We start from the raw sequence: 27,586 nt of genomic DNA on the forward strand, positions 1-27,586 counted from the left end.
AGCGTTGGCGAAGGTATGCGCTATACTGAGTGCCCGTTCTATTTCAAAAAGTTATGGACAGATTCAGACGAAACTTCGACAGGTTGAGGGTGTGATAAGGATGAATCGACTCAATTTTTGGTGAAGATACGGATGTGGATCCGAAGATTTTTTTGAAGCGATTCGTCAAAATTGAGAGCGTGTCAAATACGATATACAAGTAGTCCCTGGAAAGCTGAAAATCAGTGGGATACAAAAATATAAACTGTTCAGCCTGGCAGGGGTATGCTCTCTACTGAGTACCATTCCAAATTTTATCTGAGATGATCAGTCTCTGCCAAATTTATATGTTTCTTTTACAGATCCACTTTCTACATTGTTACCAAACTACATTTTTATCCTCTTCAACGACAGCACACTGAACAGCTTTCTTAAAAGTATTTTCTCTCACTGCAGCTACTCCAATTGTTTTGGCTTGACACAAAAGGTAGAGGAGATACAAAGAGCGATAAAAGTAAATCAGGAATGTCACCTGAAAGAAAGTGTGGTACATCAATGAACAGGTTCAACAACTGTTATGATGCATACCATACAAAAACTCGCTGAAAGTTGTCAGAAAAAATGAAAAGAATAGCTAATAAACAAAAACCATGATGATGATGTATATTACAACAAACCTATTCTGACCATATTCCCCTTTCTATTGAAAGGATTTGTTGAATTATGGGATTCCTCTGCACGGATCTATCCATCGCATCACTTTTGTGATGTCCATATCATTGCATCACACAACCATTCATATCTTTGACAGTTTCAATCCACTTCTTCTTAATAGTTCCTCTCGACTTTCTTCCTTCTATCACGAGCTTTATTGCATTTTTTACAGATTCTTCTTCTGACCTTCACTGCACATCACCATACCGACCAAGTCTTCTCGTCCTAAGTTCTTCTTCATGAGTATTGAATTCTAATCTCTTCTGGATTTCTGAGCTCAGGATTCTTTCATCACATCATCCTTTTTATTTTAATATACATGAGGACAATGTACATGAAAAACATAAAGAGGTATCTTCAAAAAGTAAAATCCTGGCAGTGAGATAAAGTAGACCTCCATGTTTTGATCCTGTCGGAAGGTTGCCTGAAATGGATTCCTTCTTGTTTTCCATTAAATGTATAAACATCCTAGGTTCTCACCACAAATATAAACTGAGTGGCACAACCGTCACGTTTACATGAAATATTTGAATTGAAGGTCGTTGAAGGAAATTTCAAGAATTAAATTTGTAAAATTAGTGCAGGCCTCAGGGAATGATAGAATCAATGGCTAATAACGCTTTTTGACCCATGCGTTTTTTTTTTTGTCTTCCCCCCGCCCCCCCCGATTTGACCCATGATCCAAAGCTCCTAACCCTGGGCATGAACCCAGAGGTCAAAGCCTTATTTGATGCCCCCCCCTATTTTTGATTGCATATACGTTTCCTTTTTTAAAAATGATCAAAAATGTGCCCGTAATTGCATTTTTTGGAATTTGACCTTTTGGCTGGGCGGGGCCAAAAATGATACTGATCTTGCACCTTAGTGCCATGTGGTGATCATAACTGCCAAGTTTGGTGAATTTCTGCATAACCGTTTAGGAGGATATAGCATGATGGACAGTCAAACAGACGGACGGAGCCGATTACAATATCCCGTTTTTTTTTTCAAAAAGTGTGGGGATAATAATAATTTATTGGACAGTGAGAGTCTCTCTAACGCTTCTCATTATCGCAGGATTTTTAGCTCAGCATTATATGATAAGCTCAGCATCCTTATCAGTAAATTCAGTGTGGATGAGAAAAAGGAAACGGAGAGAAAATATTTCAAGTTAACTGAACAGACAACTTTTCAGATTTAATCTTGCCTGAACTACAGTTTCTCGGAAGTGAACTCTACCGTATCTAAACCATTCTAAAGAAAGTGCAAAAGTACAAGCAATTTACAGAATTAACATTTATTCTGTACAAATGATTTGGGTTTAACATGTTGAGATCAGGCATGTCAGGTCAGGCCAGATGAGATCTGTGACTTGCTACAGGACAAATATCATGTAAACCTGCACGAACCTCTTCCATGGTCGGGTTGTCGGCGACTAAACCGTCTCCCCCACCAGGTTTTTTGGTGAGGAGGGTGTTTGGATATGGACACCCAGCAGGATTAAAAACAAAACCTCTCAAAGGGCGGAGGAGCTCCTTGTGAGCCAACGGCCATCCATATCTCGTGCCCAACTGTGTCTGCGGCCGTCCTCCTGCAGTTGGGTTACTTCTTATTAGAAGGTTTGTGGCAGGATTTTCACTCCGGCCACCTAACCGTAAAACCCTTCATTCCACAAAACACAAAAACGCAAAGAACTCTGAACACCCACTCCATGGGAATACCTCCTGTGCAGCTTCCTTTCGCAGGGCAGCTCAATGGATGACGGGATTGGGGCAAAGCCTTCAGGACCCCCAATCTTTGATGATAGGAGGGAAACCACGGGGTAACATTCCCAGGTCAGATTGCAGGAGAGTGTGTCGGAGTGGTGCTGAGTTGTCATCCACCAGACGGCGGTCTCCTTGGGTTAACCTGAGGCGGTCCCTTCGGGTGGGTGCCTGGAATGTCCTATCACTCAGAGAGGATGATCACCTATCTCTGTTATCATCTGAGCTCAAGCGTTGAGACATCGGTATTGCAGCACTCTCTGAGGTTTCGGAGACCGGATTGCGGTGAGATCATGGTGGGCGGTTACACCTCCTATTGGTCTGGTCGCCCTGATGGTTACCATGCCCAAGGAGTTGCTGTAGCTGTGTCCAATAAGCTGACTCCAATAACAATTGAGGTAACACCGGTCAACGAGTGTATTATGACACAAAGGATTCGTCACTCCTAAGGTGTCATTTCCCTGGTCTCTATTTATGCTCCGACTGAGGCGAGTGATCTCACCGTGAAGGATGCATTCTATGCCACGCTCGAGTCTGTGGTTGATCAGTGCCCCAGACGAGATACACTTCTAGTCTTGGGGGATTTCAATACATCAACTGGAACTGATAGGGATCGTTATGAGACGTATGTTGGTCCCCATGGGCTAGGAACTATGAACCAGAATAGCACTAAGTTCCTTGCCTTTGCAAGAACTCATGGACTTAAGGTGGCCGGTTCATGGTTTCAGCGCCCACAAGCTCATCGCTGGACGTGGTATTCCAACGCTGGCGGTGTGGCAAAGGAGGTTGACCATCTGCTCATTGATGGTAGCTGGAGGATGATCCAGAACTGCAGGGTCTACCGGAGTGCTCAGTTCCTCAAAACTGACCACTGGCTTGTTGGAGCAACTCTTAAGTTGCACCTTAAATCCAGGAGTATGGTACCATCCCAGCTGAATGGCATTCTCCCAGGCTGTTCAGGGAGCTGAGACATAAAACTGTACGTGCGCTAATGGTGGACAAGGAGGCCGATGTGCAAGTAATCTGTGAGGGGGTAGAGCATCACCTGTGGTCAAGTGATTCTCGTCCTGTTTACAGGGGAATTCACGCATTGCGTTCATCCAAGCCCATCCCTCAGTGTACTGCAGTTAGAGCAGAGGGTGGTTGGCTCTTGACAGAGGAGTCCGAAGTGAAGGCCCGCTGGGCCAGTTACTCTGAGCGGCTGTACCAGGCCGATCCACCAGCTGTTGAGTTGGACGTCAGGGGTGTTACAATCACTGTTGTTGACCCTCAAATCAACTGTGGTTCACCTTCGTTGGTGGAAACACAAGCTGTGGTGAACCGGTTGAATGGGGTAAAGCTCCAGGGATCTGTGGCATCCATGCTGAACTTCTCAAGGCTGGTGGAAATGCTGCACTCATGTCATTGCATGCAGTTCTGTGCTCTGCCTAGAACACAGGCATCATCCTAACTGACTGGAAGAGGGGCCTTGTTGTCCCTCTCCAGAAAAGGAAGGGTGATCGCCAAGACTGCAACAACTACCGAGTGGTGACGCTGCTCTCATTGCCGGGCAAGGTCTTTGCTCGGATAATTCTTGAGAGGTTTCGCCACCATCTGCTTGAGCACCTGCGTCCAAAGCAGTCAGGCTTTACACCAAAGAGGTCGATGATTGATCGTATCCTTGCTCTTCGGGTCCTCACCGAACGCAGGCAAGATTTCCGGCAGGGGCTGCTTGCAGCCGATGTTGATCTGTAATGCGTTTGATTCAGTGAATCGGGATGCCCTCTGGAGGATTCTTGGTCTTCGTGGGGTGCCACCAAAACTGATCGATCTGATGTCTGAAGTCTACTCTGGTATAGAGAGTGCTGTGAGATGTAGTGGTACCATCTCTGACTTATTTCCAGTTGCTACTGGAGTTTGTCAGGGGTGTGTACTGGGCCCCCACACTTTTCAGCACTTTTTTTGGACTGGATTCCAGGGAGGATGTCAGAGAGATCAAGCTGCGTGCATCGTTTGGGAACGTCAAGATCTCTGACCTTGATTTCGCAGATGATGCAGTCATCTTTGCGGAGACTTCAGATATCCTTTTGGGGGCCCTCGAGGTGCTGAATGAGGAGTCGGAGCCACTGGGATTACGGGTTTCCTGGGTCAAAACTAAGATCTAGGCTTTCAATGACATCTTGGATGCTGCTGTCCTGTCTGTGCCTGTTTGTGGCGAGGATGTTGAGGTCGTGGAGAGATTCACTTTCCTTGGCAGTGATATTGATATCTCCGCTGGCTGTGAATCAGACGTCAATAGACGTCTGGGTCGGGCCTGGGGAGTCATGGATTCACTGGATAATGGGGTGTGGTGCTGCCGGTACCTGTGCGGGAGTACGAAAGTCTGAGTCTTCAGGTCCTTGCTGCTTCCAGTCTTGCTGTATGGATGTGAGACTTGGACTCTGACAAAGGATCTGAGATGGAGACTTAATTCCCTTGGTACCAGGTCTCTTCGGAGAATCCTTGGCTATCGCTGGTCGGAATTTGTGTCCAACGAGCGGATGCTGCGAGAGACTAAAATGAGATTTGTTACCTGCATAGTTCGTGAGCGTCAGCTGCAGCTGCATGGACATGTGGCTCGTTTTCCTGATGCTGATCCTGCTCACCAGATTCTCTCAGCGAGGGAGTCTCGTGAGTGGAGGAGGCCAATAGGCCGACCACGTGCCTCGTGGTTGCAGCAGGTTGATCGGCATCTCAAGGAGATGGAGATGAGCCAGGCATCTGCCTGGGGGATGGCCAGATGGTGGCCCCTGGAGTTCCAGCGGAAAGTGGACGCAGCAACGCGCTGCTCTGCCGCATACTCTCATACCTGACCTGACCTGATGTTGAAACATCTCTAATTGTGACTCAATTTGAGATGTCTCAACAGCCGAGCACACCTGCACCTGCTCCTGAACAGTCGAATATCTCTATAATATAAGCAATCATTCTGTTGCTACCTGAGACTGACCTGTAAATCAAGTGCTCTCTTTTCAACAGATGTTAATGTCACAATTTATCGGGTTTGATCTCTTTCATGCAGTGAAAGTGAATCAAAATCAACAGGAATAAAGTTGGTATAAAACAGAACAAAGGAGGTAAACAGGCATTTTTCTGATTGCATGAATATTTATACTTCCTTCACGTATATATTAAATTTTTCAACTCGTACATATATTACTTTGACGAAAACATTGGTAACTCCAATAATACCTGCTAGATTTTTAATAATTAAATGGGATACAATTCCACCACCATTTCCCCCACAATGGGATACAAGTCCCAGTGTTTGAATTTGGTCGAGCACCAGGCCTTCCACAAATCCTGATGAGAACCCTGACATCCATCCACTCCATCCACTCCATCCACTGGGACCATACTCTGTGCAGAGCGTTGGTGCTGCCGAAGCAGTCTCCTTGGCGATTGGGTACAATCCTGGACGGGTCGCCACTCCGACACAGGATACCAGCATGCTGGCACTCATTTTGCCGACCTCGGAAGGATGACAGGCAGAGTCAACCCCACGTGGTATTAATTCAACAGCTGAGTGGGATTTGAACTCAGGATAACCCTGACATGGAATAAAAATTTTTTTTTTAAATTAATATGACAAGTTCATCACAAAGTTTCCATCATTAAAATATGCTCTGATGTCATTCTTCAGAAGTCTGTATTGTTCAACAGCCCATAATAGCTGGCAGGATGGCCGATAGGTACGCACACGCACCTCTAAGCTGTCTCGCTTGGGTTTGAATCCCTACCCGGCTATAAACTGTCATCCCGGTGTTTCACAGGCATGGTGATTCATCAATGTACAGGTAGTGGACAAAAAAAAGGCATTCATCAATGTACAGGTGGTGCCTATAATATTATGGCTAGCACGGCTGTAAGAGGAACCCCCCAACCCCCCCCCCCCCAATAGCCCCATCCACAGAGCACGTGTTGTCACCCAATGGTTTTATGAGCATGACTGATGTTATCAATGTCATGGCCTTCTCAATCACCAGATCTGAACTAAATCGAGCATTTATAGGATATTCTGGAACGACGCCCGAGACAGCATTTTGCATTTCAATGAAACAGGTGCGAGTCAAATGACTTTCTTGTGGAAGAATGGTGCCACATCCCTCCTGCAGAATTCCAGACACTGGTAGATTCTATGTCATCGCAGAAACAGGCCATACTGGCCACATGTGGTGGACCAATGCCCTGTTCAGTGACTTCATTGGCGTTTCCATTTTTTTTGTCCACTACCCGTATGTGCCGTCCCTTGGAGAGATGTTAACCTGGGCATTAGTTGGTGGACGTTAAAGATCCCACGGTGTCCTTAACGAAGAGTAAGCAAGATATTGTCAGCACCCTGAACTAATTACAAATTCCTGCTCTGATCTACAGGTGGCGCTGCATCAGTGGCACAACCACACTCCCAGCAATGACACAAACGGCAGCCATAGGATCCGTACAAAATTAACGAACAGCCCATTTACAGTTAACTTGTATAAAAATTACCATGGGTCCGTTCATCTCCTCCTCTTCTTCCTTCATCTTTGCACGGTTTCTTTGTTCCAACCTTTCTCTCTGAGCCTTTTCACTGACATTCTGCAAACAATACAACAACTCGATGAAGGAAGATGATATTAAACTTCTTATTTCCAGGAAGGAAAGTTGCTGCAAGAAGACAATTGAGCACAATAAAGTCCTGGATAGTACACTTGAAAAAAAATAATCAAAACATACCTGATCTGGATGAGAAGAAACCCTTTCACCCGAACCATGCTCATTCCCTCGGTCTTTTTGCTCTTTGTCCAGCCTTTGTTGTCGAAGTCGTGCCACCATTTTGTCTCTCTCCTTCTTCTCTTGTTCTTCCTTTTCGGTTTTTGCCTTTGCTTCCTCCTGTCTTATGATGTTCTCCTCTTTTTCCCTTTTTTCCGCATTCTCCTTGCCTATCCTGTATTGTAAATCCATCTGCACATTTTCTTTATTCATCCTTTCGCTCTCTTTGCTACCTTGCCCTTCCACATAAGGACCATCTTTCTCTGGTCCTTTCGATTCAATCAACAACAATTCCTTGTTCTTCATGGACTTCTCAATGCCTCTTCCTTCTCCCTTCATAATCCCGCTGGGTACATCTTCGATCTGCTGAGCGGGTTTGGTTGACCGATCTACCTGAACAATCGTGGAGTGAAAACAAGACTTGGTTAACACGAAGAAAAAAAAAAAGGCAAAAGAAAAGTGATGCTGAAAAGGTGCTTAAAAAAATCATAAATAAATAATAATAAATACATAAAAATTCACTTTTTTTTTTTTTAATCGCTAATCCCTTAATGGCAACGTACACCGCCATAAAACCATCAACAAAATTTAATGGTTTTATGGCGGCGCATCTCAAAAAGTTATGGGTGGATTCGGACGAAACCTTGTGGACAGATTGAGTGTGTGACAAGGATGGACAAATTGTGTCGGTTTTGATGAAGATCAGGATGCAGATATTGGAATAAATAAATAAAAATTCAAGTGAGAGAGTGAGAGTGAGAGAGAGAGTGAGAGAGAGAGTGAGAGAGAGAGAGTGAGAGAGAGAGTGAGTGAGAGAGTGAGTGAGAGAGAGAGAGAGAGTGAGAGAGAGTGAGAGAGAGAGTGAGAGAGAGAGTGAGAGAGAGAGTGAGAGAGAGAGAGTGTGAGAGAGAGTGTGAGAGAGAGTGTGAGAGAGTGTGAGAGAGAGTGTGAGAGAGAGTGTGAGAGAGAGTGTGAGAGAGAGTGTGAGAGAGAGTGTGAGAGAGAGTGTGAGAGAGAGTGTGAGAGAGAGCGTGAGAGAGAGCGTGAGAGAGAGAGCGTGAGAGAGAGAGCGTGAGAGAGAGAGCGTGAGAGAGAGAGCGTGAGAGAGAGAGCGTGAGAGAGAGAGCGTGAGAGAGAGAGTGTGAGAGAGAGAGAGTGAGAGAGAGAGCGTGAGAGAGAGAGCGTGAGAGAGAGAGCGTGAGAGAGAGAGCGTGAGAGAGAGTGTGAGAGAGAGAGTGTGAGAGAGAGAGAGTGTGAGTGAGAGAGAGAGCGAGAGTGAGCGAGAGAGAGAGTGAGTGAGAGAGAGTGTGAGAGAGAGAGTGTGAGAGAGAGAGTGTGAGAGAGCGAGGGAGAGAGTGTGTGAGAGAGAGAGTGCGAGAGAGAGTGAGTGTGAGTTAGAGAGTGAGAGAGTGAGAGAGTGAGAGAGTGAGAGAGTGAGAGAGTGAGAGAGTGAGAGAGTGAGAGAGTGAGAGAGAGAGAGAGAGTGTGAGAGAGAGAGTGTTAGAGTGTGAGAGTGTGAGAGTGTGAGAGTGTGAGAGTGTGAGAGTGTGAGAGTGTGAGAGTGTGAGAGTGTGAGAGTGTGAGAGTGTGAGAGTGTGAGAGTGTGAGAGTGTGAGAGTGTGAGAGTGTGAGAGTGTGAGAGAGAGAGAGAGAGAGAGAGAGAGAGAGAGAGAGAGTGAGAGTGAGAGTGAGAGTGAGAGTGAGAGTGAGAGTGAGAGTGAGAGTGAGAGAGAGAGAGAGAGAGAGAGCCAAAATGATATACTGTATGGCACGATATTTCAAAACATAGTGGATGAGTTGGGTAAGTGACAAGAACAAGCCAATTAGATTTTGGTTTCGGTCCGGATGCAGACCCGGCCTATCGGTGGGCTACAAAATGTAAACTGTTTAGCCTGGCGGAGGTGTGCGCTCCACCGAGTGTGAATGCCACTCGCATTCGGAGCAGCAGTGAAATAACTGCTCTTGCTGTTGTGGACAAGTGCAACCTATTACGGCATACAATACTCCTCCTTGGCATTACAAAGTGGTGAGTCAACTCATTCTGGCAAAGTACTTTGCATGGAAGAAGTCATTGATAGTTGGCAGAGAGGACAAAAATACTCTCAGGTTTTGGTGAAGCAGAAAGCGTAGCATCTCTTCACCGTGGTTAATAACAATGAAAATATCGACCGCGAATATGTAAGGACATCATGAGACTTGTCTGTGGACAAATCAACACAGAATGTTCAATTCTAACTTGAGATCCAAGCAATGTGAGAAAGGTGCTCAGATGTGACGTACAAATAGAGCAACATAAACAGGTAGTCATTAAAACCAGAAAAAGAGCTATTAAATGTTAGCTGTTCCAGACTGACAGTCCTTGACTAGAGTCTTGCTTTTGGTGGAAACGATATCCTCCCCGTTTGCCTAACATTATCCCCAAACTCCAGGCACTCACTCACCTGTGGAATTTTGCAAGTCATATGATCATTCTTTGGCTTTTTGGTTGGTTCTGTCTGTGCTACGATTTGCTTATTGTGCTCAGTGGGCACAGTGTCCTCAGAGTTTACGAGATCGCCGTTGTCTGTGTTGCTTGAGAGCGAAGCCAGTGGAGCCAAAGGGACAGAGGGAGTAGCTGGTGGTGGTATTTTGAGACTTGGATAGCTTAGATCCTCTGGTGATAAAAGATGAGAGAAAAAACAACTGGGTGATAAAGCACGTCACTTTCCTATCAAGGGCAACTGCAAAGTGCAATAATGTACACAAGTAACAAATATTTAGCAACACTCTAAAGCAGGCCACACATTGGAGCAATTCCTTACTGAATTGGAGCAATTCCTTACAACTACTAAAGCAACAGACTCACCTTGGCTCGGAAGTAAATTTGTCAAAAGTGTAGCTTTTACGAGAAACAGATAAGATGTCACAGGCATTGATAGATCCCCAGTGATTTGCTCAAAGAGTAAAGCTCATGTCCTACTCAGCAACGATCATGGAGTAATTTTGGAGGTGAAAAAGTACATGCAGGTATGTCCCGTTCAAATATGCACCCAATCATGAGGTGACCTCGAGACGAGACTCGGACTCGGCCCCACAGTGACAGAGGTGCACTGTGCAGCATCTGCATGGAAAGTCACTCCGGTGTTCAACAGAATTTAATGCTGGATTCCAAATTCTACGTATGGCATCCTGGTCGGTATAATTTATTTGCACATCTCAGATGAACGATGAGATGGAAGGGGTGACCAATAAATCTGTTGGACTCAAACGAAAAGTTAATGGTTGACATTAACAAAAATATTATATTACCCCAAAGTACTCCGACTAAAACATGAACCTTTCAACTACCAGATTATAATCTCCATATTGCGTGGGGCAGCTGGATCTTAGTCCGGATCTAAATAGTTACCTTTGCCACCGAAGGTGTATGGAGGTTATATTTTCACCCCTGTTTGGCTGTTTATCTGTCTGCGAGCAGGATATCTCAAAAAAGTTAGGACCATATCCGGACAAAATCTGGTGGGCAGGTTCGGGTGTGTCATATGGCCTAAATGATTAGATTTTTGTGAAGATCCAGATCCGGATCCAATATTTTTAAAGTAATTCTTCACCATTGAGTGACAGGGCCAAAAATGATACATAGCACGATATCTCAATTAGTTACGGACGGATTCGGATGAAACTTGGTGGACAAGTAAGGCGTGTGACAAGGATGAATTGATTCAATTTTGGTGAAGATCCGGAAATGGAACACAAGTTTTTTTTTTAAGTTTTTACCTCTGCCACCAAAGGTGGACGGAGGTTATGATTTCACTCGTGTCTGTCTGTCTGTGAGCAGGTTATCTCAAAAAGTTATGTACGGGATTATGACAAAAATCAGGTGGATGAGTTGGGTCGGTGACAATCAAACGGAGAACCAAGAAGGTACCTGAAGAAGTAAAGAGCAAATCTGGAGTCATCAGGAGGAACCTGGATAGGATTCAGGTTTCAGTCACGACTCCACAACCCTCAGAAACCCATCCAGGCACAGCCAAAGTGAGCCTTACAGAAATATTTCTGCAACAATTCACTTCCCCTTCGAGAGATAGAGAACGAAAGAGAGGAACAGATAGTGGAAGGGATGAAAGATAAGAAAAAAAAACAACAAACAAACAAACAAACAAACTAACAAAAACAAGAATTAGAATGAATAAAGAGAATTGTGAAAAAAAAAAAAATTGGAAAGAAGGGAGGAACGCAGACAGGTAGATTTCTGTAGTTACTCCCCAGGTTCAAACGTAGCAACACGTACTGTACAAGCTACCAGAGGTCCAACCAAGAACAAGCTGATTCGATTGGGATAGAAAATGTAAACTGTTCAACCTGGCGAAGGTGTGCGCTCTACCGAGTGGTGTTCTCGTTAGTCATGGTATCACCATTGTCAAGCACGAGTTGGGACAAAGAGAATAGACAATCGAGTGCTCCCTGGCAGCTGTACTTGACAATCATATCATCTCGAGTTCTGACACTTTCTAAAAGCAAAAAGGAAAACAGCAAACCTTGCAAACAACCGTGTGTATGTGAAGCATGTGGGAATGGGGGCAGCCATTCATTCTAGCATTACGCACGTAGCAAAATGCCAGTCGGCGATGAGGCCAGACGTGGCGCTTGCACCTTGGAGTTGGTGCTGTACATAGGATAATGTAGAAGCCAGGCTTCATATCCACCCTCCAATATAAGTGGCTCATTCCGAAGGCGCGTTTCCGAATCCCACTGTGAACAAAGCCAAGAACAAAATGAGAATCACAAAGCATGTCACATCGAATTTTCAAACAAACACTTTTGGTGGGAACTCAATTCGACAATGCTCTGCAATACAATTCTTCGTCTTTATTTGTATGCCGTGCAACGCTGCGAGGGAGCATCATTGACCGAGGGCATGGCTTTGCCGCTAACGCATTCCCTCTGCTGGTTGGGGCAGGAATTTGAAATTGGGCCATGTGCCGGCGATAGATCGCCTACTCTTTGCGAAGAACACCATGGGATCTTCAATGTCCACCAACTATTGCCAGTCGACGGGACGCCGAGTTTAACGTCCATCCAAGGAATGGCACACATAATGATGGATCACCCTGCCGGTGAAATACTGGGGTGACCGTTTGTAGCTGGATCAGGATTCAAACCCAGGCGAGACAACTTTGAGGAAGGTGTGCATACCTCTTCAACATTCTGTCAGCCCATTGCAATATAATAATTGAACAATTCGTTTTCACAAGGGGGACACATTTATGAAGAGTGATTCAAAAGTTTCTAGCCTGACCTGTTCCATTTGTTTGAACACAACTGAGTTAACAGAGCAAAGTGCTCACAATTTGATGTGTACATTAGTTAATGGCTGTTCCTTTATGTTTGCAGGACTTCCATACAAAAGTGACACGAGTCAAACAAAGGATGAAATCAGCAGAAAGTTTCCTCTCTTCCTCCGATGAAGGGTTAACGGCCAAAATGTTACCTTCTCCTTGCTTCCCATGGTGTTTGCCATGCCTTGATCAATGTCCTGTTGATTTCATCAATTGTTCTACTTGTTCTCAAGAGTGGTTTCTGTCTGGCCACTCTGCCATTCAGCCAAGATTTGTGAAGTGCTGCAGAGATTGTTGTCCTACCGGCAAGTTCTCCCATCTCAGCCAAGCAACTCTGTGGTTCTGTCAGAGTGGTCATTGGGTTCTTGGTCACCTCCCTGACCAAGGTCTTTCTGGCCCAGTTGCTCAGTTTGGTCGGACGGCCAGCTCAAGGAAGAGTGTGGGTAGTTCCATATTCACATTTCCTAATGATGGAGCTCACTGTGCTCTTGGGAACTTTCAACACTCGTTTTATACCCTTCCCCAGATCTATGCCTCCTCACAATTCTATCTCGGAGTTCTACGGACAGTTCCTTGGACTCATGGTGGAGTTTCTACTCTGACATGAACTGCTAACTGTGGGGCCTGATATAGAAAGGTGTGTATATTTATAAATCATGTCCAATAGATTGAATTGGCCACAGATGGACTCCAATCAAGTTGTTGAGACATCTCAAGGATGATCAAAGGAAATTGGAAGCACCTGAGCTCAATTTGGAGTGTCATAGCAAAGGCGTTGAATATTTATCGACACAAGGTATTTCAGATTTTCATTTTTGATTTGTGAAAATTTCTAAAAACATGTTTTCACTTTGTCATTATGGGTTTCTATGTGTAGATCAGTGACAAAATTTTTTTTTCAATTCAATCCATTGTAAATTCAGGCTGCAACACAACAACAATAAACAAAGATCCACATCAACCTTGAGCTTTCTGATATAATCTGACTGCTTTTCGTATATTTGATCAAAACACCGAACTTTCATTGAAGTAGAACTGTTGAATTGAATTGAAGTAGAAAAAAAGGGAAAAAGAGATCGTGGCGTTTGCCAAGCAGCCTGTCATCATGTGTGAGACATATCTTGTGGGAAAGGACATTTCAATTCAGACATCTCCAACCTGGCATCCAAATCCAGTGAGTGGTTGTCGACAAGAATGCGTTCCGGAGGATCATGGATCGTCGCGATAGCGGTCGACCATCTCATCACGGGATATCACCTCGTCTCGCCTCCTCTGGATTCAGCTGCCATGGTCCGTGCTTTGGCGACTGGTGCTCCGGGAAGGTGCGGACATCGAGCTGCGCGAACGCGGCCAGGTGGCCAGCACGTTATCTTCCCTCAGCTCGTCTTCCCTCTGAGCTGAAAGGGGCAATAAAGTCCATCTCTTTCTGGGTATTTGTGTGTGTTTGTGTGTGTCCGTGGGCCTCGTCTGACAAGTAGACATTGCTTAAGTATCTCGCCCTTGTACATTATTTGCCTTGCTATATTAGGATAACTCTTCCCTGACGTGCTCCCCTCATTCCCTGACTATTGTTAATAAATTCCCCTCTTGTTGAATGTGCCAGCTCGTCCTTGTCCTTTCTGCCATTGGTTTGCCACGGTGCGTATTGGGGATTAGGAAGGCCATTGCTGCCGTAATTGTGCATTTGGACCGACGGACCTCGGTAACCATCCGCTCGGGTTACACACGGTTCGTTCCACTCGAGGCCTGCCGAGGGTGTGGTTCCCCGGTAGTTGGACTGCGTGGGTATTTAGGTATATATTGAAGTTGGCAATTAACCAGACTCCACACGGTCGAATTATTGGCGATTCATAGTCCTGTAAGGGATCCGCACCTTTGGACTTATCCGAGGGTCACGACCTAAATTCCGGTGTGTTCGGTGGAGCCGACTCTACTGCTCCCCCTTGTGGTCGTGCTCGCCACCGAGACCCGGCCCCACAACAGAATCACTTAACACATACATGGGGGGAAAGAAGGCCTACCAAATATACATTCAACGTAGTTTCCTAATCTAATGTAGAAAGTTCTTTCTAACCACTGACTGACTGACGGACTGATATTAAATATCGGTACCTTCTGGGTGACATACAAAGCCGAAATTTTGCGTGCCAATGGACATCGAAGCCGATACACCAGGGGGGAAAAAAATAAATAAACAAACAAGTCTGAAGACCACAATGGTTCACGAGCGGTATTTGACGATGCAGATTGTTTCAGAAGTCAAGGATGAGACAATGTGATAATCCATCCATCCATTAGGACCATACTCTGTGCAGAGCGTTGGTGCCGCCGAAGCAGTCTCCTTGGCTATTGGGAACAATCCTGGACGGGTCGCCACTCCGACACAGTATACCAGCATGCTGGCACTCATTTTGCCGACCTCGGAAGGATGACAGGCAGAGTCAACCCCACCTGGTGTTAATTCAACAGCTGAGGGGGATTTGAACTCAGGACCCCAGGATCCCAAGCCCACTACCCTAACCATTAAGCCAACACCAGGCATAATGTGATAATGTTTGACCAAGTTATAAAAATGATCAACATGATGTGGTTCGAGTGACAGGTTATTAGCTGCAAAATGTGGAAAACCCGGTTTTGTTCAACAACTTTCAAAATTTGACCTTTGCATAACCTTTAAAGGTCACAAAACAATGTTGTGGACATTAAAATAAGGAAACAGGATACGTGCTATAGCTTATTGGAGTTAGTTCGTCGAAGAAGGTCGAAAACCCGGTTCGATTCCCACAACTTTGAAAATTTGACCTTTGTGGCCTTTAAAGGTCAAAGGTCAAGGATTATGACCTTTGGTGCAAAACTTCCTCTGGAACATTCCAGAAACGATATAACGTCATATAGGCTATATGGCATTTCGCACTCCTCGGATTATTATCCATACTTTGATGAAATCAGCGTAAAAACAAACTTGAAGGGGGCGCCACGGGCAAGGTGTTCGAGATAGAGCAAAATGGTTTCAAGACTTTAGGTGGGGAATGACCTCAAGATTATGCATAAAAAATATTGTCATCCCAGCTCTCAAAGTTTGGGTGGTCGTATGATTTTTATGTCAAAATTCGCAATTTTCTAAGTTTTTGACCTTGTGACCTTGACCTTGGGACAAAAATGAAAGATTGGACAACAACAAGTTTTAGATAATTCATTTTGCTATTCAAATACCGAAGAACCCATTCCAATAAGATTCAGTCAATTCCCGAGGAGAAGATAGATTTTTAATCCGACTACCCCCTAAAAATGGCTATTCTTTGGGCGTGGCTCCGCCCACAATGGGCGTAGCACACCCTCATCCAGGAAAACACAACTAGACATTGATATGGAACACATAACCAAGTTTCATCAAGATCGGATCAAAGTCCACGGAGTTATGCTCTGGACAGACAGACACAAAGACATAACGAATATAGTGGTCACTCTGGCTGGCGCTCGTGAACCAATAAATATCACAGAATTGTCGGAAAGCATCCATAAACAAAAATATAAATGGATGAAAAAAACAAAGAAAAAATGCAGTTAAGCGACTGGAGACAATGGGGAAGCAAGGCAATTTTGTGTACTGACGGACATCGAAGCCAATACACCAGGAAAAAAAAAATCAATAAAAAAAAAAATCACAGAACTGTTGGAAAGCATCCATAAATGAAAATATAAATGTATGAAAAAAAAAAAATGAAAAATCAAATGCAGATTAACGACCCGAGACAATGGAGAAACACAGATCGTATGCTTATACAATGTGTAAGCATACCCCGCAAGTACCTTATAAAGTGCATCCCGGAGACAAGCGAGAGGATGAAACTGAGCAACGTCTTGCATTCTGCTGCTCCAGTCCAACAATATCAAGTGATCAGCTGCAGACCTCTTTTGCCAATGCTCTCTGAAAGATTCCTGGAGTTGTCCTTCCAACATTCCAACCGTCACACTGCCACAAAAAAAATACCAAACAAATTCCGACAGGGTAGATGAGTGCCAGAGGGTAGACAAGATGGAACAAAACCATACGGTACAACTATCAGGGATTTATAAGACTATGCACATGATAAAATATACAATCGTATTTTCAAGTGTTAAAACTGTCTGGCAGTACAGTTGATGCTATTTTGTAGCTCTTTAAAAAACAACAAAAACAAAAACTATGTTTGGTGGAAAGAGCACCAGGAAAGAGAATTACTTGGACGCTTTGCTGCATCCAAGTAATGAGCTGGGATGTTCAGTATTTGGTTCATGAACTCAATACCTAACTCTTAGATGTGAGGAAGAAATACATTGCTGCATAACTATCAATAATGTTGCATAACTAAATATTTATGACTAGAAACATCCGCTCCCCACGGGAGCAGCAAGGGAGGTTATCATCATCCTTCTTACCTCCACCACTGAAGGTGGAAGGAGGTTGCGTTTTCACCTCTGTCTGTTTGTCTGTTTATTTGTGTGCACGATATCTCAAAAAGTTGTGGACGGATTCGGATGAAACTTGGTAGACACGTTGAGTGTGTGACAAGGACGAATTGATTCAATTTTGGTGAAGATCTAAATCCAGATTTGGATGTGAGAATTCTTCACCATTGAGAAATGGGGCCAAAAACGATATACTGTATAGCATATTTCAAAATTTTCTTGGGCTCAATATGTTCGAGTGAATCAAGCATTGCACGGCAGAGGTATATGCCCTCTATGGATTGCACTTCTAGTTCAAACATGCAATTCAAAACACCTCACTGCACTGCAGAACGTGGGGACAGGAATACTGTACTGAGGGGTGGGGACCCTCTCCCATCTGGAATGTCACCATACGATACACATTGACATACAGAATTTGCATCCCCACGACTTTTTGTTATGTTAATTCAAGATATTTTTAATTTGGAGGGTGGGGGGGAGGGGGGATCAGAGACAAGAGACGAGATAAAGCATTATGAAAAGGATTCAAAAAATTAGAGTAAGCGCTTCAATTAAAATAGTGCTCTAATACTACGTTTTATACAAATGGCTGGTTAGCGTTCCCACAGGTATGTCATCAATTGTTTTCCTGTTCAACAAACACGACTGTACCCTGGACGCAAGTTGCATTCTGGTACGTTGATAACAGTTGCACTTCCCATGCAAAAATCATTTTTGGGATGAGGCCGCAAAGAAAGCAGCAGTTGCGAGGCCAGGAAGTCGGCTTCTTCTCTCGAATCGATCAACAAAATGGTTTCCGCACAATCCGCGAACAAGTGGAACAGCTGCACTGGAGTGATGCTGCCTTTTGGGACTGGACCATGCAATGCAAGGAAGAAAAAGAAGTCAATACAATATATTTTTCCAGAGAAACATCAGTCAACTTGAACAACATTCTTCAGCATAAAACTCCAGGTCTTGGATTTGGCATGAATTGGATAGAATTACAAGATAATTCATCAGTTCCCCAAGAAAATGAACAGCTTGCCCAAAAAGGTAACCTATGCCTTATCTGGAAAGGTTCTAACATGGCACTGTTAAATTATCACTCGCAAAGTTGATTCTTCAAGAGTATGTGGCACAAAATACGTCGCTTTTGAGGGTTTATGTGTGTCACGCTGCTCATTATTCTTTCTGAAAGCACAGAATTTATTTAACATTCATTTAAAAAGTGTAAGACTAGCATGGCATTTCAACATTAAGAGTTTTCCAAAAATATAGCAACTGTATTGTCACCTGATAGCCTCCACACAGAACAGCAAGTGATTATTGGCACCAGAACCGTACACACTGGAATCCGACGATTCGAAGGATACAACTAAAACTTGCACAAGGAGTCTCCGAGTGGATTATTGAACATCACCTCTGAGTCCGAACGCAGTCTAAAACCGCATCGACTAAAGTTGAGCATTACCCAATTTATTCCTCCAAGGGTTATCGATCAATAAGCCGAATCAGCGGTGCGGCCAGAATAGCAGGAACGAAGAGGCGCACGTCTCTTTCGGAAATAAGTAAATAAATTAAATTGGCAAAGGAGACGGACAGCGTGTGGCTATCAAACTTTATAGCTTTAAAGGCCCACATACGACAAACATTTAACCCCATCACATGCCCTCAATACAGGGAGCAAAAAGCCTGTCACCTCGCTCTTCCCTTCCCTATATTATTGTACACAATGAATAAATAAAATGAGCAAAATCATTTTCAATGCAAGATCAACAAAGGTAGCCCACTCAAAAATGAAATATACATCCCAGGAAAGAATTTAACATCCTGAGTGTCACACATTTTGACCAATGTATGTTTAGTCATGTTTTGACACAAATAACAAAGAAAACGTCTGCTGGAGAAGAAATAATGGGAGGTTTACAGTTCTGCTAAATAGTTGCACATTCAAAATGCGCATCAATATGGTGTCACATTCCAGGAAAGGAAAGGGGACTTCCTCAAAAGACACCATCTCATTTTGGACATGGTTTTTAACTCATGCACATCAATTCCCAGCAGCAGAGGTGAAAGGTTGCCATGCCAATGTTCCTAGCTATAATCAGCATTGTTATTTGAGTGGTTTATGATAATTACCTCTGCCCACCGAAGGTGGACGGAAGTTACGTTCTCACCTCTGTCTGTTTGTCTGCAGGATATCTGAAAAAAGTTATGGACAGATTGGGATGAAATTTGGTGAGAAAGTTGGGTGTGTGACAAGGACGGATCGATATAGATTTTGGTGAAGATCCGGATACTGGAATTTTTAAAGTGATTCTTCACCATTGAGAGATGGGGCTAAAACTAAATATAGCACGATATCTAAAAAGTCGTGGACGGATTCGGCCGAAACTTGGTGGACAGGTTGGTTCGGTGACGAGAATAAGCTGATTAGATTTTAGTTCAGGTCCAAATCCAGATCCAGCCTATCAGTGGGATGCAAAACATAAACTGGTCAGCCTGGAGGAGGTACGCGGTCGACCGAGTGCCCTTCCAGTTAAATATGTGCTGCAGCAGTTGCATTTTGTCCCGAAAATATGTTTCTACCATATTTAAGAAACCACTTTCCTAACTGTGCTTTGTCAGTATCAAGGCATTGATATACTCATTAATAAAGCATTTTCCTTTCTCATGAAAGGGTAAGTTGGAAGACTGTGAGCATTTGTGACAGCATGACAAGATACGAAGAAAGTGCTGTAAGTTCTGGTCGAATCGGCATTTGCCAGGTACAGATCACAATCGAATTTAAGTGCAACTAAATGTTTTTGAGCATGTATCATGCTGTCATCAGCCTTCAGCCTACACCTTTCCTCAAATAGTTTAACGCACTTGTTTACAAACCCACAGTGGGTGCGTCTTTCACTATGTAAAAGTGGAGCATTCAGATGCATACTTCACATCAACAAAAGAAACGAAACAAGAATGGACATTTCACCCTCTGGTCTCAGTTGTAACAGCTTCTGATAAAACAATCTCAAAAGTACAAGGGAAATGAATCAGATGGAGTACAAATTACCGGTTTCTAATTTCTTCTCAGAAGACTTCATGCGTTCCAATTCCTGCACAAAAAAAACAACAAAAATATTTTATTTTTTTAGTACAATTTTTAAAGGACAACAAGGAACTGATACTCCCACACTCCAGCCTTTTGGGTGGTCTGAGGAATAGATCTGTGCAATATGAAAGCTAAATCTTTCACGGTTTAAAAAAAGAAATATCACGTACACAAGCCAGGTTACCAAGGTGGTTGCCATGGCAACATAATTCAGCCAATCATAGCCATGATCTTATCAGGTTGAGATAACATCATGAGGAATAGATTTCTGCAATATGAAAGCTGAATGTTGAACGTTTTTTTTTTTTTATGTCCTCCCTCTCCCCCTCCCCATTGCCGACCTTGGCAGAGGGGCAGGGGAGATAACAACAACAACAAAAATCCAAAAGCCAACTTTTAGAAATTAAAATATTGACCACTTTGCAGGCAATAAAATAACATCTTCCAGCTGATAAAATTCTGACATTTCTGAACAACAGAACAAGTTACAACCAGATAAAATCACAGCGGCTAAAGTGCACTTGCAAAGATGCAAACTCAGGTGCCAGCCTGCCGAGTCATTCTTTGTCAAAGTAAAAATTATAATCTGAAAAATAAAATAAATTAGATGGAAACACAAAATTACATAGTTTGCCAATACATACATTTTCATCCATATACATATATATATATATATATATATATATATATATATATATATATATATATATATATATATATATATATATATATATATATATATTATTACGGATTCGCGCCACGGCGTGCTGGCCCGGCCACGTGGCTCGAACCGCGGCACGTCGCCCACCGGACGGACAATCCAGTCGTGACCCTCTCGGACTAACGCCGGGAACCAGTCACGGGTGGACCTTTCGGTCTCACCGCGATCGAGCCAATCGGCCCCCGCGTGGGATAGGGTTGCTCGCCAAATTCGACCTACCGAAGTACCCACACGGAGGGTAGACCGGGCGATCGCACCTCGCCGCAGGTCGACTTCGGACACGGGCCACTTAAGCGACCCGTTCCGTACTATCGGGATAACCGAGCGGTGTTATTCGTCGACCTCGACGGTTCGATTAATTATCGGGCGTATTCAGCCCACTACCAACCCTTTACGTGAAGCAAGATGAGGATTCAATGAAAGAAATGACGAAGCGAAGCGGGAAACAGTTCAACAATAAAGCACATTTATTCGCGATGAACGGAAAGCACACATATTCAATTCCACCAAAAGCACATAGAAAAGAAGAAGAAACAATGCAATTTTACACAAAAAGCAAATGCGACAATGCAGATCTAATACCGATTACACGAGCACACGGCAACACTTATACAATTTTACTTCACAGACGGCGCCGACAACACACATTCCCAAAAACAAAAGAAAAGAGAACCCTCAAGGATGAGGCGGGCCTGAGGCCGAGACCGGGTCGGGCCTACCCGTCTGGTGATGAGACGCGGAGCGGCGATGGTGCCTCAACTCCGCGGGCCTCGCGGACAGTGTCTGGTAGGGGTGGGAAGGGGCCCCCTTGGTCGCACTATCTCAGCGCGGGGGAAACAGGAGGGGGTTGCTGATGCTCGGGGAAAGGAGGATTTCTACTCTGCCTCGAGTCCCGCGACGAGCGTCTCCACCTCGACCAGGTCGCGCCGTCGGCCTCCCTGGTGTGCAGCTCCCGGCACGACGCGAGCACCCCCTCGTCTGCCCTCGCCGCCTCTCCACAGCTCCGTCCTCTTCGCTCCGACTCCAACGCACACGACGACGACGACCAACTCCTTCTTGCTTCTTCTTCCCAACTCCACCGACTGCGAAGTCTTCACTCTGCTCGACTTGACGAACGCGGTCGCTTATATAAGCCCCGTGGCTTCGCTCTCTCATCTTTGACCCCCTGCCTTCGACCTTTCACCTCGCTCCCCATTGGCCCGAGAAAAAGTGGGCGTGAATGCATTTTGATCCATAAATTTGCATATAGCGATCGCCCTCCAACGCCCTGGAGGCGGGGCCAAATCGCCCCTCGCTCACCGATTGGACGGAACAAAAGTGGGCGTGTGTCGTTTTTGATCCGTTTTTGGAGCTGAAAATCCGTGGTTTTGTACACGCTGTTCGGTGCGCGCCCTGCACGAGTCCAACACCGGTACCCACAAGCGGCGCAAGAACGGTGGCGATGCGACGGTTGCGAGGTGTGACATGAAGCGACGCCGCGGTGGGTGGTTGATGTTGTGGTTGGTGGTGGTAACAATGGCGGTTGGTCCAAAATAAAGATAGTAAAAGAAAAACGGCTATCCTGAAGAGTCGCAGCACGCATGAATAACATTTATTCCCTCTAGACAACGGGTTTGGGCCTAGCTACACATATACTTACCGAGATATCTCACCTAAGGGACCTGAATGGTGGTTTGCGAATTTGGTAACCACAACACTACCCCCTCCCCTTTTACAGACTCGTCCCGAGTCGTCAAATTTTCGTGTGCCATCATGTGTAGTTTTCCCCTAGTACATTTTACCTACGGATCCCTGAGTGCGACATTCATGGTATTCGTGTCCCCAAAATAAATAACCTGAGGGCTGCGTAGCTACCTAAACAAACTCACTCACACGGACGACTTAAATAAAATTGCCGGCGCTAAGACAGACATGCCGGGGGGGGGCGCACTCATATTTACAGTACATCTTAACCTTAACTTACAAATTTTACACTAAACCATGGCCCAGGATCAATGAACTCTGCAAAAGAAAAGCAGTTAGCAGGGAGCCAGGCTGCTCGCATGCAGTCTCTGGCTCAAAACAATGCAGGTGACAGGGAACGTGGCTGGCTGCTCACACGCAGTCCAAGGCCTTCCCTTTTGAACTGAACGCAGTGAACCACAACGGTGCATGGGCTGCACAAACGTAGTCTCCGTGCCAGCTCAAGTGGCACACGCAATGAACACAACGAATGGATGGATGAATGGTTTGAATTGAACTCAGTGAACCACAACGGTGCATGGGCTGCACAAATGCAGTCTCTGTGCCAGCTCAAGTGGCACACGCAATGAACACAACGAATGGATGGATGACTGGATGGACGCAAACACGGTGCACGGGCCGCCACTGCAGGCCCGTGTTGTAGCTGCCAACAGGGCAGTTCTCGCAGCTTGCAAACTGTTGCCTTGCGGATCCTGGCGCTCATGGAAATGAACAGGGGGGGGGGCAAAGCAAAATTGAACGGGGCTGGTGAACGTGGGCAGTGGGCATGGCAAAGGCAGCAGTCAAACACAGCCCGCAGAAGAAGGCCGCTGCAGGCAAACACAGCCGGCAGATGAACTGGCCGGCACAGGCCTTGAAGAAAAACAGCCAGCCGGCAGATGAAGTTGGCCGGCACAGGCCTTGCAGCACAGCAGCTGCAGATGAAGTTAGCCGGCCTCTGCCTTGCAGCAAAACACGGCCAGCCGATGAAGTTGGCCAGCCTTTGCCGTTCAGTGGAGGTTGGTGGAGGGAGTGCGGTGGTGCTGGCCACTTGGAAGGCGGGCTCGGACCTACCTACCTGTCTCCCTCCCAACCTATCGCCTTTGCCTGTCACTGTACATACCCACTCCCTTAATTTGTCAAACCCCAATTTAGCCCCAACTTTTTTTTTTTTTTTTTTTTTTTACTTCCCCACTATAAATCGTCCCCTAACCCCCTTTATCGTCTTTGTTCGGCTAACCTATCCTGTCACCTAGCCTACTCCCAACCCCTACGTTCCCTTCCCGGAGGGGAATAAGGGAGAGCTAACGTCCTGTGTCGAGGCCCAACGAAGCCTCAGAATGGCCTCCCCAGAGTTCGGCGATCTTAACACCAAGTGGGTCCAGCGGCCCACAACGACAGCGAGGGGATGGATGGTGCGGAGGGGTACATCTCCTAATCTACCCTAACCATTTAACTGTTAAACTACCCCGGGGCTTTCAACAAGCGCCTCTCGCTTAAACTATTGGTTCTAACAACCCAGATTCCCGTCGCCTGTGTTGGTGTCCTTACAATTTCGGGCCTCGCCCCCCAATTTTCTCTCCGTGCCCTCACACGGTCTCCTGGCTGGGACACGTGGCTCCCTTTGGCAGGCACGACCCTCTGCCGAATCTCCCGCTATGGCACCCCCGGGCACTACACTGCCTCCGAGCCTACCAGCTCCCTATCACCGGGGAGTGCCCCCCATAGCACCTCCCCTGAAACGCACACGTGGCAGGCTGGCTTCCCAGGCCCCTTTCCGAGGGTCACCCTTGCCCACAACACTGCCCACGCGGCTAATGGCGCCCCGGGCCCCCGCACTAAGCAGGCGCACCCGTGCCCACTACGCTATCCCGGCCCCCCATGGGCCCTTGGCCTACTGCGGCCGACTAGCCTGGTGCCCGGGGTACCCACTCAGCGATACTCACCTTTCGCAGCCACGCTCCCAAGCCCGTCAACAGGGCTCCTGCACCCCTCCAAATGGGTCTCGAGCCTACACTCCCACCAACAACAAAACGACCTCCATTTTTCAATTTGACTAACCCAGCTAACTCAGTCTACACTGACCCCGGGGTCCCTTGGGCGGGAGTCACTCCTCCCCCCAATCACTCATCGCACCATGCATTCCCCATACGCTCCATACACACAGACCCGCTGGCCTCACTCACTCACTCACCAAGCACATGCCTCCACCTCATAACTCACCAACAACTCTTCAACACACTCACCACTGAACTCTGCCATCCTTCTAACTACATCCCCTAACTAACTCGTGCTCCCACGTCGTCCCTTACACTATAGCACATTCCTTTTAACACTACGTAGCTAAACTACGTCCCCTCTACACACTCACAAGTCTGTCTCTGTTCTCAAATGTCCCAAATAACTTTTATTTCCCAACCTAAAGCTCACTAAATCCACCTAACTAATCCATTCCACGGACTCCATGAGGACTTACCCCTGCCCCATGAAGTCGGTCTAACTAAGCTAACCCTTCCCCCTAACTAGTTTCCATCCTGTGCTCAGGTAAGGGGGTCTTCCACCCCTTGCCCAGGAATCCTGTGCACCCGAAAGTGAGGCTTGCTGTTTTTTTTTTTGTTTTTTTTTCCATGCGCATCACCAGCACGGCAACTCGCGCACTTTGCACCTGCCCGTGACGTCATGCAGCTGCACGTGTTCCTCGTCCCTCCTTGGTCGGTACCATCCGGCAGAGATACCCCTCCTGCCGGATTCCAACCCCACGTGCAGCCATGGCGTCACCGTGCGCATAAAAAAAAAAACACAAGCCCCACGTCTCGAGGGGTTCCCCACGCGAACACATGTGCTTTGCCCGTTGGAGCTTAACACACACGATCGCGTGGAGAACCCATCCGGTCCAAATCCATTATCCTGCCTAAACTTTGTCCGTCCGCGGGATCGGCAAATCCACCGCGTGCGTTTCTGGACAGGGACTTCACTCTCGCAAGCGAGCACGTGGCGGTCTCGTGCGTTGCACAGCACGGACCGCGTGCTCACTGCTGGGTGAACCCGGCACGGTCCCCGAAACGACCACAGCCGCTACTCGGCTTTCGTTTCTCCCATGTCGCCGTCTCCGTCTCCATTCAACCCACGCACACCTGCGTGTTACGACGCTCACACTCCATTCCATTACATTACATTCACACCGGGAGACGCGGCTGCGTGTTCACACATGCCGACCGACATCTCCCTTACATACCGCTCTCTCACACACACGGTCTCCCTTGCACTCGGCCGTTCACTCACGCGTGCCTCACTACTCACACGAACCATATTACTCACACACGCGGGGGCACTCACCCGCGGTGCCTCATCCACACACCGTGCCTCACTCATACACGCGGGGGAACTCAACCGCGGTGCCTCATCCACACACCGTGCCTCACTCATACACGCGGGGGCACTCAACCGCGGTTCCTCATCCACACTGGCCGTTTCACTCACACACACGGCCTCACTCACACACGGGGTCGCTTCCACACACGGGGACGCACTCACACCTTGCACCACACACACAGGGACAACCACACTGGGGATTCGTGTCCCCACAAGGGTCTCCGGGGCCTCTATACCCCCCAAGCTCTCCGTGCACCTGTCCACAGCACTCGTCCCCTCAACCTCGCAAAGCACGACCGAACTCACCTGGTCGTGACTCGCCTCAAGGGGGCATCCTCCCTCCCCTCGTTCCTGGAGGAGGCCATCCAGGTGCTCGCACTGGGTCCCTACACGCTCCGCGAGCTCACCCCCATTGTCCTCCACTACCTCCGTGTGTGTGTGTGCGTTACTTACCCCGTCTTCATCGTGTTGTCTCTCCTCTATTTTTTCTGTCTCCCGTGTCTCTATACATTTCTAAGTTTCTGTCGTTGTCACCTCGTGTCTCGTCTCACACGTTTTGGTCTCCCCATTTAATTTTTCCCTTTTGGTCACCGTCGATTCCTCTGTCACGACCCTCGCCCAACACGCCCCCCGAATTATTTTTTTACCCGCCTCCACCGCGGGCCTGTCAGCCGTTGCACCCCCTTCCAGCTCGTTTGCTCCCACACGTGGAGTCGCCATTCCTATCTCCCTGGTCACGGCCTTCATGCCCGCCTGCAGGCATCGGCCCATGTTCTGCGTCTCACCCCGTAGCTCTTTCATTTCTTCCCTCATTTGCTGTGTATTCGCATCCATCGTCGTTTTCACTTCATTTGTATTTGTATCCATCTTTTCGTTCATTTGTTGTGTATTCGCATCCATCTTTTGTGTATTCGCATCGATCTTTTCGTTTATTTGTTTGGTCATGCCTTTCATTTCGTTTATAAATTCATGCGCATTCGTTTCCATTTGCTTGTTCATTGCCGCCAGCATGGCGTATAGCTGGGCCATGTCGGGTGCGCTTGGGTGAGCCGTTTCGGCAGGGATCGGGGAAGGGTTTTGGTGGAGGGGGGAAGGGGAGGTGTCATACACCGCGGCCGCTGCCGCACCTATTTCGGGCTCTGGGTTCAGTTGGGCGAGTCCGTGTTCCTGCACAATCAACATTTCCTGCTCGGGGATTCCATCCTGAGCCATGGATTCTACACATTCTACATCCATTTCTAATACCCCCGGCTCCCGCTCGCCTTGAGACGCCATCTTGCTTCTCTTAAAGGGTTAATTTGAATCGCTCGTAATTTGGAGGGAATCGGGGGTCGCTTCTCTCACCCCTGGACCGATTCCCGTGAATTTAGCCGGAGACAGGAGAGCCCGTTTTCCTGTTCTCCGATACCAGTGCCGCGAGGAGGGCGATGGATTTGTATCCCACTCCTGACACCAGTGTTACGGATTCGCGCCCGCCGGCGTGCTGACAGCCACGTAACTCGAATCGCGGCACGTCGCCCACCGGACGGACAATCCAGTCGTGACCCTCTCGGACTAACGCCGGGAACCAGTCACGGGTGGACCTTTCGGTCTCACCGCGATCGAGCCAATCGGCCCCCGCGTGGGATAGGGTTGCTCGCCAAATTCGACCTACCTAAGTACCCACACGGAGGGTAGACCGGGCGATCGCACCTCGCCGCAGGTCGACTTCGGACAC

The 27,586-nt window shown here is 46.6% G+C and overlaps 1 protein-coding gene across 2 annotated transcripts in view; it reads right to left on the reverse strand.

The window, feature by feature from the left end:
* USP8 (ubiquitin specific peptidase 8) overlaps positions 1–27,586 on the reverse strand; it is an 83,155-nt gene that overhangs the window by 32,874 nt on the left and 22,695 nt on the right. For both annotated transcript variants that reach the window (XM_085847582.1, XM_085847581.1), the window contains exons 7-13: positions 20,016–20,058; positions 17,627–17,828; positions 16,334–16,496; positions 11,792–11,936; positions 9,647–9,858; positions 7,170–7,598; positions 6,942–7,031 (exon numbers count right to left, since the gene is read on the reverse strand). In XM_085847582.1, coding sequence (XP_085703708.1) covers positions 6,942–7,031; positions 7,170–7,598; positions 9,647–9,858; positions 11,792–11,936; positions 16,334–16,496; positions 17,627–17,828; positions 20,016–20,058 — 1,284 coding nt within the window. The remainder of the gene's footprint in view (positions 1–6,941; positions 7,032–7,169; positions 7,599–9,646; positions 9,859–11,791; positions 11,937–16,333; positions 16,497–17,626; positions 17,829–20,015; positions 20,059–27,586) is intronic.

Source organism: Eptatretus burgeri, chromosome 11 (genome assembly GCF_056783735.1).
Source record: "Eptatretus burgeri isolate ZD-2024b chromosome 11, Ebu_testis_v1, whole genome shotgun sequence".
Classification (NCBI taxonomy): domain Eukaryota; kingdom Metazoa; phylum Chordata; class Myxini; order Myxiniformes; family Myxinidae; genus Eptatretus; species Eptatretus burgeri.